Below are 14,137 nucleotides of genomic sequence, written 5' to 3'. Positions count from 1 at the left end.
TCTGAACGATTTGATTCTCAGAGGAATCTGGACGTGTTCCTTCTTAATGACTTTATCGTTCTGAATAATGGTGTAATATATCACGTTCTGGTCTTTGCATTCCATTGCAATCAGCATGTCAGGTGTACCAATTAGCAAAGAGCATTGAATCTCCTCACACGCGCCGTGTTCTTCTAACTCTCCTTGATTCTTCAGGGTAGAAATATCCAACTGTTGAATTTCGCCGATTCCGTTTTCGTTCAAAGATGCTGCAAAAAAATGCCCATTGCTGATAGCAATTTTCCGGGGGTCTTCTTTGTTTGGCCAGTACTTGCTGTCGACGCGCTCGATTTTGTTTCCATTTATTTGAAACACAGATAGCAGCTGTTTTTTGGTCGAGCCTTGCTCCCCGAATAGAACTCTTAAGTTGTTGTCCTCGTATGATATAGCATACGACAGATATTTTGTTTCCTTTTTTGATTCGCCGTTCGCGACCCGATCAATTAGAGGACCTAGTGATACTTGCAGTGGTTTCTTCTCATAGGAAGGTAACTTCCGGGACAAGTTTAAATATTGGTGTTTTTTTTACAGCCATTACGAGCTTGAAAAAGAAAATAGTGTGTCAACAAACTTTTTTAGTAAGTAAACTTCTTTTTATTCAGACATTTACTAACAAGCTTGTACAGTTTTTTTATATAAAAAGCTTATTTGTTTGGAGGGACGGGTCAGTATAATAAAATGGTTTTTTTTCCGATTTTTGATACGAAAGTAACGGAATATTTGTGCTCGGGGTGGGTTTTTTTTCTTCAGATAAATTTTGACTTTTTGACTAACCTCCTTTGACGGAATGTTTTTATATTATTCGAAAGGTTTTGTTGTCTTGAACTTTAACTTGAATTGATATTTTACATGTGATCGTTTTTCGTAAAGTTATGGGGGTTTAAAGATTGCCATTTTGGTCAATTTGGGACAATTTACGCGTAAGCGGAGAATTAATCCGTCTCAGAAATCGTTGCAAATTGGTTGAAGGAAGATTATTTGCCATAACTGATTCGTTAATAGGAGCATAACTTATCAATTTTTACTTTATATGGCGTGTGGGGGGATAATTTCCGCAAAAATCTCAAATTAAAAACATAATAATGTTTTTTATTACTTTTATTTTTTCACGTTATTACTGCTCCATAGACTTTCCAAAGCATTTGGAAAATTCAGGGCCTGGTATTGATACGAGCAGTCTTGTTGCCATTTCAGTTACAACTGTTCAGATTAGATTTTTTGTTTTAAGTTTTTGAATTCGTTTGAAACATTTATTCATTTGCTAATAAAGTGCTGATTTAAAATAACCGGACAAAACGAGCTAAACTTCAAATTTGAAACGCGTTTTTCTCAAATTGGGTTGAGTTCAGGTGGAAACTTATGAAAACAAAACTTGCTTAAAACCTTAGCTGAATTAGTATGGTGTATTTTTTTTTCGAAATTCAGGCCAAAATTTTACCCCAAAAATGGGTCATTTTGGCTTTTCTTAGTTGGTCAAAAATTACGCCATAAAATACCCAATCGATCACAGATATATTTATATTAAAGTGAGCTCCTTACGTAGCCCAACAAACTTTAAGAAGTGTATATTCTCCAAAAAAATTGCAAATCGTTTAAAAATTGTTTTTAAAAAATAGTTGGTATTTTTTATAGTAAAAACGACCTTTTCTGCCTATCAAACCAAAATAAATTAACTTATACAAGGTTTTGGAGAATACACCCTCCTTAAAGTTTGTTGGGCTACGTAAGGGGCTCACTTTGATATAATTATGTCTGTGATCGACTGGGTACTTTTGGCGTAAATTCTGAATAACTAAGAAACGCCAAAATGAAAATGACTCATTTTTGGGGTATAATTTTGGGCCCGAATTTTGCAAAACAAATTACAACATACTAATTCTGCTAAAATTTTAAGCAAGTTTTGTCTTCATAAGTTTTCACCTAAACTCAACCCAATTTGAGAAAAACGGGTTTTAAATTTCAAGTTTAACGCGTTTTGTCCGGTTAATTTAAATCAGCACTGTACTATGTTGGTCTTTTCTCTAATCCTATGTTTGAGATATGTCCTTGTCCCCCAATACTTTAAAACGCCATTGACTGATGAATTTTGATAGGGTCGATAATCAATAGATTATTATATTTTGTTAAATTTTTAAGAGAATAAATTCCATAATTTACGGCTCCCAAACTGCCTTTTTTGGCAGCATCGGTTTTTCTTGTATTTTTAATGTCAGAATTTTAGTTTTTTTTCTGGCTTTAAAAGAATTTTAGAATTTCAATCAGAAATTTAATTATTATATTTTGTTAAATTTTTAAGAGAATAAAATCCAAAATCTCTTTAATGCAAATTTAAGCTTTAATGCAAATTTAGTCAGTGTAGATACAGCCGAGCAATCATTTTCCCTGATGAAGCATCTCAATATATGTTTAAGATCAATCATGCAGAAATATCGTTGGTCATTCTTGGCTTTTTTGTGTACCTATTAAAATGAAATCATTGACGTGAAGCCATCAAAAGATGTAGCTTCAAAATTTGACGTTTAGAATTTTCTAAACTTTATAAAGTTGCACCTTTTTTGACGCACAACTTCAACTTCGATCAAATTACTTCACAAAATTTTACGCACGACCCTAGTTTCATCATAAACGTATCCGTTTAAAACGCTGCTTTTATTATAAAATGTTTGTTTTGTTTTTGAGGTGACCATAAAAAAGAAAAAAGACCCGTTAATTGAATATAAAGAAGTAAATGGTCTCAAATTATGATACTACCATTCGTTAAAAAACCGTTTGAATACTGAAATCAGTTTTTTAATGTTTTTTTTTGAGTTTGTGGTGCTCTTGTACGAAAAAAATTAAGAACAAAAATAGAATGTAGTTATGATTGGCAAAAGTTACGAGAAAAAAAGAAGTATAACTAATTTCATTTACATTTGACTGAATAAAGCTGAAAAATTCAAAGAACATGATATGAAAAACTTTGAGAAGATGCGACATTACAAAATAAAACACCAGAGAATATTTGAATATTTTATATTTTTGCTTTCAGCAATAATATAACATGGCAGGTTTTCGTAGCAATTTTTTTTAACGGAGCGGTTAAATGAAAAAATTTTCCGAAGCCCCTAAAACTCCTCTAAAACGCTAAACTGACTCTATTTTGCCACAAAATTCTGTGCCATTGGACAAATTAGACTAAAAACGTTGTTTTTGGGAAGGTCTTAACCAGAAAATCACGTTTTTTGGCGGGCTCTCCCTCTCAAATTTAACGTATACTAGCGTTGTCGGAAAGCGCCTTAGAAGTTTTTCTAAGTTGAACAGTCAGAAATTGCTGTTGTGAAATTGTACCAACAAGGCAAGAAAACTCAGCAACTGGAATTAAAGGTGAAAGCGCACGCCAAAAAATACACACCACCTGCCCCTCCCCCCCCCCCCCCCCCCCCCCTCCCCCCGGCTCACTACTTTTTATTAAGCATATAATTCTTTTAACTCAAGTATTCCCATCTTATCGTCTTCTGTCACAAACACCAATTTGTCTCTTTTTGCAGTTCGAATTAGAGCCATGATTTTGAAATCGAGACGCTCCTCTTGGACCAAATCAATAGCGGGGTTCAAAATATCAGGTCTGTTGAAATCCAGCTCATATATCATGATTCGATTTAGCTTCCGCAACTGGACCGCAACCAGGTATATTTTGGACCCAATATCGATTCCCATGATACAATGAATTGCTCCGATATTTGCCAGATTAAAGTGATATTGTTTGAACTTGTCCAGTACTTTTCCATTTTCCATCCATTTAACTGCGACCAAGTCGTTATCATGCTCATTTGCATGGAACAAGTAATCTCCGTGATAAAATGTTCTGAACGATTTGATTCTCAGAGGAATCTGGACGTGTTCCTTCTTAATGACTTTATCGTTCTGAATAATGGTGTAATATATCACGTTCTGGTCTTTGCATTCCATTGCAATCAGCATGTCAGGTGTACCAATTAGCAGAAAGCATTGAATCTCCTCGCACGCGCCGTGTTCTTCTAACTCTCCTTGATTCTTCAGGGTAGAAATATCCAACTGTTGTATTTCGCCGATTCCGTTTTCGTTCAAAGATGCTGCAAAAAGATGCCCATTGCTGATAGCAATTTTCCGGGGGTCATTTTGTTTGGCCAGTACTTGCTGTCGACGCGCTCGATTTTGTTTCCATTTATTTGAAACACAGATACCAGCTGTTTTTTGGTCGAGCCTTGCTCCCCGAATAGAACTCTTAATTTGTTGTCCTCGTATGATATAGCATACGACAGATATTTTGTTTCCTTTTTTGATTCGCCGTTCGCGACCCGATCAATTAGAGGACCCAGTGATACTTGCAGTGGTTTCTTCTCGTGCAAATCCGGCTCACTGCCAACAAGCTCCATGCGTAAACTCTGTTCTCTGGAACTCGCCCAGCTTGCTGTTCATCTTAACCAGGGCAGCATCGCTATCAAAGATGCCCCCCTCTTCTCCATAGACGTCTTCCATGACGTAGTCCAGAATTTCGGAAGCCGCGCTGAGGAGGTTTTTGTCAGATGAGTGGCTGTCTTGGTTGTCATTGAAGCCCCGCTTCCATTCTCTGATTTTCTGAAAAGTCATAAATTTAAATAGTTCAGACAAAAACTTTACGTTTTCCGAGAAAAGAATAGTTTTATGCTTCGACGCAAACATAAAAGGTAGTAGATTTTGTGAAATTTTTTTTGGTTAATTAAAACGGCTCTTGATTGTTCTTGGACGAATTTGAGTTTGGTTTTTTTTGAAAAATAACCAACCTTACACCGTTACTTTTGAAATTTATAGTTGTATAATTCCCGTAATTGCTTTGAGGATGAAGCAAAATCTTGCCTTCTAGAAACTATAATCTGAAGAAATTTTTCAGCCCAGCTCTTCAATTTTTTTCTAATAAGTCAATCTTAGCAATGTTTTTTGTTCAAACTACGTAATGGCGAAAAAATTTGTTTCAAAAACAGTGAAATAACAGAAGTCATTTTCGCAGTATTCTCTATTCGTCATAAAGTTGATTTTTCAAGCTATTACTTATTCTAAAAGAAACTATATGATCAAATAATAAGCAAATTTTGTGCAGCGTAAAGTTTTTTGTTCCGACAATTTGAAGGATGTGGAGTAACTTTGTATTCGTGTGTGTTTTAGTTTTCTGTTTTTTTTTATTTTTGTCTTCCACGCAAAATCATATACCACAAATAATCATGAAAATGGTTTGAGCTCTATATCATATTAAACCCTTTTCAGTCGTGATTCGAACGATTCGTCGTGATTCAAAAAACAAGTTGGAAAACCGTTTCTCAATCTTTGATTTTTTTTGGTCGAATTTCGAGCAAATGGGGTGCGCGTGCAAAATTGCAATAGCTGATTTAAGCTTAATTTAAGCCATGAAAACATAATTTTGCTCAATTGAAGTGAATGTTTGGAGTCAGAAATCTCAAAAAAGTAAAAATTTTTGCAAAAAAAATTTCTGGAGATTTTTACTGACGGTACAAGGCAAGTTTTCGGCCAAATTCTGGAGCAAAAAAAAAGAAAATTAGATTAAGTTGATTACTGCGTGAGGTTACAGAATCATCTTTTAAGAACCCAAAAATTAGTTGAAAGTGACTTTGGTGAGATTCGGAGAGACTTATGTAGCTAACAAAATCCATCCAAAACAATATGAAATAATTTTTTAGACACTCAAATTCACCCGAAACTTTCTGAATGTATCAATTTAAAATCCATTTTGTAAATTTTTTAATGCGATTTTTATGAAATTCATTTTTTCGAAAATGAGAAATAAATCCGGTATTAAGCTGCTATTTTCAAACCTCAGTTTGGTAGTTTTTTTTAAAAAAATAATTGAAGAATTAAAGCATGATAAAGCATGAGAATCAAAGTCTGAAAAAGAAGTTCAAACTTTTTATTTTTACCATCAAACTTTTTCAATTTTTTTTTTGCAATTTGATTTACCATTGAAAAAGGTTCAACAAACATTACGAGGACAAACTGTGCTCTGGATAGGCGCACAATTACGTGTCTGTAACTTCGTGAACTCCAGAGACAAATCTTTCAACATGTTAAATTTTGTTGGAACGATCAACGAACATTTAAGAACAAAAGAAGAACAAAGGGAGCGTCCTTGTTGCGGAATCCGCTCACAATTCACAAAATGCACAGTTTTCCTCGCAATGAAGTGTCCCACACGATCATTTTGAGCGTTTTCAAATTTTTTAACTCTCCCCCATAGGAAGTTCCGTTTCACTCATTGAGAGTAATAACAACAACAAAAAGTCAAGTTGCATTGCCAAATGCATTGACAGTCTCTCCCAGGCTGTACAAAAATAACTAACAATTTTGAAAAAAATTTGTAAATTTTCTGTCTTTATACAAGTTATTATATCTGATATGATTATTCTCTGTTCGTTCAATTCAAATACTCACTAGATAGGTGGCATATCCGGCATCGTGATCTGTCGCCACAGTGTTTGCGTCTCGAAGTTGCCGTTTCAACACACTGAAAAGATTCAACCTTTGTTTTTGTAGAAGCGCAGTTCCTCGTTAAGCAATGAAGTTACTTCAGAAGTTATCGAGGAGTGATAAAGCAACAAAATAGGGCACGCAAGTGCGGATCTAGAATTTTCTCAAGGAAAATTAAAAAAAAAACTTGGTCGACTTTTTTTAAGTCGACCAGTTTCATTTTCAGAACTCTCTAAAATCAATAAGAAGATCCTATTTTGAGAAACTTTCTGCGCCACAGGGTGGTGAGGGGATCGAATTCCAGTAGCAAATTTAAGGGAGGAATTGAAGGAAGCTCCTTTCTCTTCCTCATGAATTCGACTTCCTGGTCATCCAAAGGGTCCCCTCTTCGGTTCTTTTTTACGACAACTATTGTTACTGACTCTAAAAGCTTTCTAAAGGCTACCCAGTTTATTTTAGTTTTGAGTGATGGGGGCTGGCGCTCGCATTTTTGTCAAAAGTTTCCAAAAGATGCTCAAAAACGGAAACTTTGGCCTATGTTTTTTTTTTCAAAAAAACTGCCTGCCGAGCAGAAATATTTATTTTTTAGTCTATACAATTTCTCAAAATGCTTGCCCAGCTAAAACAAGATCGACCCAAAAAAAGATCCATGCAAAGCTCGGACGTAAAACTCAAAACGACTGACGCAGACAAAAGCACTCCGATGAAATAATAGAAATTTTTGAGAAACTTTTTGTAACGATATCATGTGATATTAATTTTTTAAGAAATTGTTATTTAGCAAATCGGAAATATTGTAGAAACCTGAGAAGCTCTTAAAATTTTAGAACTTCAGATTACAATAAGTTTTGAATGACAATTGAAAGCCACGTGGAAACGGATCTGTATATCTGATGATGATCTCGCATGCAGTATTAAATTTACTAAAGGGTTATTCTTAGTGATTTCTGTAAGTTTTTTTATCCGAAAACAATTTACAATGATTAAATTTTATCGGTTTTTTTACCATCGCGATTCGCAATATATTGCAATGAGGTACTAGATTTTCCCCCGTAAATAACTTTGTTCACAGACTGATCAAAATTAGAAACTATGAAATTAGGTTCAGTTCATAATGAATTCAATTTTTTTTAGTCACCGGCATTTTTCGTCTGGAGGCAACTAATATGCCTGGGACTGCAAAAGTCCTGTGTTCGAATCTGATAGGACCTGTTTTTGTTTAAACGGGAAATATACCCCTTTTTGTTTTGTCATCTTTGTTGCAGTACGCAATTTACATTGGATTCGCCCTCTGCATCGCACAAAATGATAGAAAAAATCTTTGCAAAATGCAACAAGCTAAGCATAGAAATTCTAGTTAAAAAACATTTGAATGACAATAATTTTGTTTTGGTTTCGGTTCTTCGCGAAATTACCCAAGTTTTGTCGGCTCAGTTTCCGCCCAAAAAATGTTTTTGGATTTTCCTGAAACCATTTCGATTGTTCTTCTGGACGAGTTTTCCGCAAGTAAAACACCATTCCAACAAAATCTTCAAGTTTTAGTTGTGCGTTTTTGTTTTAATTTTTGAACTTATTGGCCGTCTTTTTTTTCCTGTCTACTAGCTTGAAATGCTGTTCTCATGTAGTATCGCAAGTGATGCCCAACTGCTTCGCTTTGTCTCTGTGTTACTATTATTGCAATTTACTAGAAAATAACTTACCGTGCATAGGGTTCCAATTCGGAGGAAAGGTCTTCCATCATTATTGTGTATAACTCCCATTCTTTCCTCTCGACAAAGAAGTCGACCTTGGCCCGCTTCGCCGCTCTTCGTTTCAGCCTCAAATTCAAGTCGATCTCTTCGAGTCTAGAGGCCAATTTGTCCTTTAATTCGTCCAATTCAGCTGTAGAATTTCTGACAGTTTCAACAAGTCGGAAGTTTTCTTTCAGAGATTGGAAGTTCTCGAGGAAGCTCTGAAAACCCGATACGTTGACAGGAGGCGACGACTTCAAAAAGTTTTCCATTGCTTCGAAATCGAAAGTACTGAAAACAGATAAAGAAAATCAGTATTTGACAAAAAGCTTTTAAAATTGAGCGTTTGAGATTGTTTTAGAATTGTGCAGCTCAAATTTAGCGATGAAATTTGCGCCTTATTTTTCTTCAGATAATTTTTCTTATTACCAAAGGTTATTTCTGGCCATGTTTTCTGATTGATATTTTGAGAATGCTGAACAAACTGCATCAAGCTGAACAAACAGCTTAACCGACCCGTTGATTTTTATAGACTTATCATATGATTTTTTAAATCGTACAAACAAAAAAACTTCAATGAGTTTTCTTTCAAAAGCCTACAATTGATCAAGCAGAATAGAAAATTCTAAAAATAAAAATTGCAACAAATACTAAGAATAGATAAATTTTGTTTATCTTAATTTACGTAATGGCGATTTTACGTTTTCAGCAATAGAGATGCAAGTTTCAAAGCCATCTATAATTGGACTAAAAGTTCCGGAAGAGAAATATCACCATCGAAACAAACTTTCCGTCACCTTCAAAAAAATTTCAAGTATCTCAGACAGAGAAAATCTCAGCTAGCTTTCTCCAGACAAAAAAGGGCAGATTTTGGAAACAAAACAAAGAATACATTTTGTTTTTTGGTTCACCTTATTGGTTTTCCGAGCTCATGTGAAACACTAAAAACACTCTGTTCAGCCTCAAATTTGATGTATATTAGCGCCGATAGTGCTGCCATAAATAAAACAAACTTCATGCAATTTGCATTTTTCAAAAACTTTATTTTTTTCCACTGTCCTTGAAAAATTGAGTTAACATGGTCATTAAAAAAATTGTGTGAGACGAAAATTCGCATGGTGAGAAAATTAAGTGAGTCAACAAAGTAACCATTTTATTTGCAGATTATTACAAATAATAATACAAAAAAATGATTAAAATGTCGCGCAAATAAATAAAGTTATTAATTTTTGTAAAAGCCTTTCAAACAAAAATCAGTTAATTGATACGAATCGGCAATCATAATTTTTATTGCTTTTAAAAATGGCAACATTATAAAAACAATTTGAGAGCGACTGTAAATGTTTTTTTTCTTTTAAGAAATTTTTCATCAAAAACAATCAATTATTATCCATGAAGTTTTTTTGCTATGGAAAACCATAAATTTTGAAAGAATTGTTTTTGTGTATAGGTGTCTTTTATTATGCGCGCGCATGTGTGAGGGGGGGGGGGGAGGGGCGTGGAATTGAAATATATATATCAAGACTCTTAGCAGAAAAAGCAAATCATATTTTGCACCTAAGAATTTCGAATTGAATGTGTTTGTTATGTCACACTTTGAAATCAAGAGTTTAGCTTTTGAAATAGTTTCTCCAAAACAGCCAAAGTTAAGCTTTCATACAAATATTAGAAAATTGATATACATTCATTACAAAAAATACAGGTCATATTTTTCGCTAGTATGGAAAAATGCTATGCCTTGATTGTTATACAATGTATTTGACATTTGAAGTTAAATAAATAGTGTCAGGAAAACGTATGTCCAGGTTAACCATGTTCTTGTTTCATCCCCCGATGCGGTTTCAGCTTTGTTTGAAGCTTGAAAACAACATATTCAAAAAATTGGTCTTTGGTATTTTGATGAAATCACTTTCTCACCTCAAATCTCAATTTTTCTAGTCAAATCTCATTTTTTTTTTAGAAAAATGTATTAGTTTCAAAATAGCAAGGTCTTTCAAAACATGTTTTTATGAATTCTCTCTCATTTTTTAAATGTTTAGCAATTGAAGCCATCGTTTTTCAATAGCCAGCAAAATGTGTCAAAGTCTGATTACACTTTTCAATCAAATGGGTCCAATTTTGTTCACGCATATTCTCGATATTCTTTGAAACTTCTCTGCATTTTGTGTTGAACAAGCATTTCAGAGCTAATTTGAATTAACCAAATGAAACGAATTAAGACCAAATTTTCATTTTTTCCCTCAAATTCGATTAGTTTTGGGCAAAAATGATAAAAGAAAGTATTGATTTTTGCAAGCAATTTGATGATGCTATCAAATTTGCAAAATTTCAAATCAAAATACCACGTCTAAAACTGGTCAATTTCTAATTCAAATTTAAGGAGTAAAACAACTAATAACTAAAATTGGACTTTTTTTGTCCTTAATTTTGAATCAAATGAATCAAAGCGTTTCAGTGGGGTTACTTTGATTTGAAATTTTGCATATTGAACTACATCTTAAAATAGCTCGAAAAAATCAAAACTATTTTTATCCTCTTCATTTTTTTTATTTTCAAAGTTAATAGAAATTGAGAGAAACAAAATTGAACAATATTTTAAGGTCATTTCATCCAATTATTTCAAATCAGCACAAGAGAATATGTTCAGGGCAAATTGTTGTGAAAATTCAATAAACGGTGAGAATAAGCGTGAACAAAAAAGAATTCATTTGATTGAAAAATATCATCAAAATTTGGCAAATTTCTGCTGCTCAGTGCGATAATATAGCTAAAATAACACAACTATTTGTGAAATAAGAGAATAATCTGAAAAAATATTTTTAAAACTTCCTGTAGTCTTATCGATAAATTTTCGTTATTTTATATTCATTAAGAAAAACTGAAATTGGCATTAATAAAATGAATAAAATAGTTATTTTAACATTATATTATTGGTATTGCATCAAGCAAAAAGCAGCTATTGCTTAATTTGTAAAAGCTGAATAATTTTGTGACAAAACGTTTAATCAATTCAGATCAACTATTGCCAAGCTCTTTTTGAGTTATTTAATCGTTTTGATATCTATTAAAAGATCTAACTTGCCCAAAAACAGACTTGAATGTGCTTTTACACCGTATTTATGGAGAAAAATCAATTGAGAGCTTTCATTTAAAAACAATTAATTAAAATTTTTCATTAATTGCTTTACTTTTGCTATTATAATGCATGTATTAAAAAAAACAGTTCGGAAACAAAAAGTGTTTTCCATAATATTTCTAGTTATCTGTATTTAAATGTTGAAATTTTTTTGGAGACAGTAAGTAAGAAATTAACGAATCATGTCAGATTACTTCGGACCTGTTGTATGTGGGTTTTTGATGGTATATGATAAAAATTTATAGAAATCAGAAAAAAAAAACTAATTCTAAAAATCAGTGATTACATCAGAAAACTTTCAATTTTGCTATGTTTTAATTTGTTGGTTAAACAAAAGTCATCCCAATGGCAAAATTATAAACATAGATTGTTTGCAATAGGTAACATAGGTAACCTTTTTGCTTGTTTTATACAAAATATGTTTTAATTTGCCTATTATCACGTAAAATGGTAATTCCAGTTGGTTTCCTTGTATTTTGCCAACGAAAGTAGTTCAGTTCGGTGAAATACCGTGCAATCAACTCTACTTTAAAAAACAGCAAAAAACTACGTTTTTTTGATAGTGAATTTGCTAGTTTTTCGGAGTCTGATTATTTTCCAGGTTTTATAATAAAATTTTTCATTCGAAGAGAGAATATAGCTTGTATCGCAACCACGCATTGTTATATACGACCAAATTCAATAATAACAGCTTTGCAAAAGAGAATCAAAATTTCCCAACGACAATAATGAGTACAGAAAAATTTTTCATAAAATTACAAAAAAGTTTTTTTTTTGGACATCTATGATGACAAAATATTTGTGCTTTGTTTCGTTTTCTTTTCTCAGCTCAAATTTCAAACAATTTTTGGCCAGACTGTTACTTCTTTTTGAAATAAATATTTTTAAAAACTAAATGTTATATTTTTATGTGTTTGGTGCTGAGAGTCCTTACATTACCCATCAAAATTGTTGACAATTTGAAAAAGAAAAAATTTTAAGAAATTCTTAAAAGCAAAAAATATCGGACTGGAAAATTTTTTGATACCTGCTCAGCAAATGGGAACACTTATATTAATTGAACGATTTATCGAATTATTTTGAAAAGTATGATCGCCGATTGGAAAGCTACTGCATCTATCAACCCTTGGGCGACAATTTGCAGCAGAGAAAATTCATAAATCTTGATTTAAAGACTATTACAGATTCACGCAGACTCTCTGCTTGTTCCGAATGAAAACGCGGTGGTGTGAATCCATTGCTCAGAAAAGAGTTATCGTATGACACGAGTTCTCGGCGATTACGAATTTTTGCTTGTTTGAAATCGTCGCTCAAAGTTGGTATATGCATTTCACAAAGAAAAACATACATAGAACAATGCAACTTTTTGACTTTCAGTACACAATTAGAGTTAATTGAACGTTTCGAGAAGGTCGCGATTTTTTTCTCCCGTTAAGTCTGGATGCTCCACGGGATATTTATGACTAAAAATTCTCTAAATTGGGTGCAAAGCCTTAAGTTATGGCAAATTTATCTCACCTTAATTTTTCATCTTGACATGTGGACAGGATAGTTTTTTCAGCGATGTTCGTTTTCTCTTTTTGCGGCTTCAAAAGCTGCAAAATCTGCTCAAATTGCGTAGTACTATTAGAACTACTCATTGCAAAAATATCTGTAATTGTTTTTGTATCTACAAAGTAACTAGTGGATGTTTGTCAATGAAATTGCAACAGAGCTGCTCTTCTCCTCGTCAAAAAACTTTTTGTAATTTTCTAATTTTGTAAACGCTTCGTTGAGCTTTAACTTTTTGTTTTGCGACTTAAATGATATCTCTATGATTCGTGAAGTCTAATTTGAAATTGAGTTTTTAAATCACTATGTGAACACGCAAAAAGAAACACACAAAAACTGGCAAAGCAAAAATGTAACCGTAATATCAAATGAACAAAAAAAAGAAGTTTTAATGCAAAACTGTAATCGATGTGCGTAAACAAGTAAAACTGTCAACGCAGGTGGTTCATAGTAATTTCAGAGACAGCTAGCAGCTGAAAACGATAACTTAAACATACATTTATCACCAGAACGCAGAACATATGAAAATATGCTGACATTTCTTCTGTCACTTTTTGACCTTTTACTTTAAAGTGTTTAAATTATTTTAAAAAATTACGAATAGGTCATCACGACAATCATCTGTTTCGACAAAAACATTATATCTCAATACAGGTATTGTTTGGTACGATTGCAGGTTTTGCACGTTGGAAGCGACATGCCAATTTGACAACTTCAGGTTCAAATTTTGGCACTTAATTTTTAAAAAGTAAATAAGTTCTCCCCTTTGGCGCTAGTTTTGATAAAACTGTAGTATATAAGATCATGTTTTTTTAAAAAAAAAAACATTTTTAAGTCAATATGAAATTGAGATTTTTCTTTAAAATTTTCTAAAAACTGATAAGTAGCTGAATTTGTTGGTGCACACTTAAAAATAACTGCACTCTTAGAAACATGCGATTATAAACTGAACGCGTAACGCGTAATTTAGCCGTGATAGTCAAACTACAAAACTGAAAGTTGATATTTTCATATTAATTTTTCTCGATGCTGAAAGATTTTTGTTCAATCAAATAATGGAATTCAAAGCACAAATTAGACAGCTTTAAAGCTGTTTTTTGATATATCTTAAGTCTCTCATGACTCCTTCTACTCGTTGATTAGTTGAAATCAAAACCATTTTGTCTCCTTTTTTTGTTACATAAATTTTTACTCTGGTTGTTAGTTT

General features: G+C 32.9%; 1 protein-coding gene across 1 annotated transcript; it reads right to left on the bottom strand.

Moving 5' to 3' along the window:
- Positions 1–3,474: 3,474 nt before the first annotated feature.
- LOC134853781 (uncharacterized) lies at positions 3,475–13,286 on the bottom strand. The gene is made up of 4 exons (XM_063869738.1): positions 12,898–13,286; positions 8,214–8,534; positions 6,478–6,550; positions 3,475–4,635 (listed from the first exon to the last, which is right to left on the bottom strand). The coding sequence occupies exons 1-4, from the start codon at positions 13,017–13,019 to the stop codon at positions 4,414–4,416; spliced, it is 738 nt and encodes a 245-aa protein (XP_063725808.1). The 5' UTR covers positions 13,020–13,286; the 3' UTR covers positions 3,475–4,413.
- Positions 13,287–14,137: the final 851 nt, after the last annotated feature.

This window comes from Symsagittifera roscoffensis, chromosome 1 (genome assembly GCF_963678635.1).
Source record: "Symsagittifera roscoffensis chromosome 1, txSymRosc1.1, whole genome shotgun sequence".
NCBI lineage: Eukaryota > Metazoa > Xenacoelomorpha > Acoela > Convolutidae > Symsagittifera > Symsagittifera roscoffensis.
Note: the sequence above shows the minus strand (reverse complement) of the source record. Positions and strands in the feature narration are given on the sequence as shown.

Excerpts from the sequence above, each read along its gene's own strand:
- LOC134853781 (XM_063869738.1), bottom strand. The coding sequence starts at position 13,019 with ATGAGTAGTTCTAATAGTACTACGCAATTTGAGCAGATTTTGCAGCTT. Across the intron at positions 6,551-8,213 it reads GAATTGGAACCCTATGCACG|TGTGTTGAAACGGCAACTTC; the intron begins GTAAGTTATTTT and ends GAATCTTTTCAG. Across the intron at positions 4,636-6,477 it reads CCGGATATGCCACCTATCTA|AAAATCAGAGAATGGAAGCG; the intron begins GTGAGTATTTGA and ends ATGACTTTTCAG.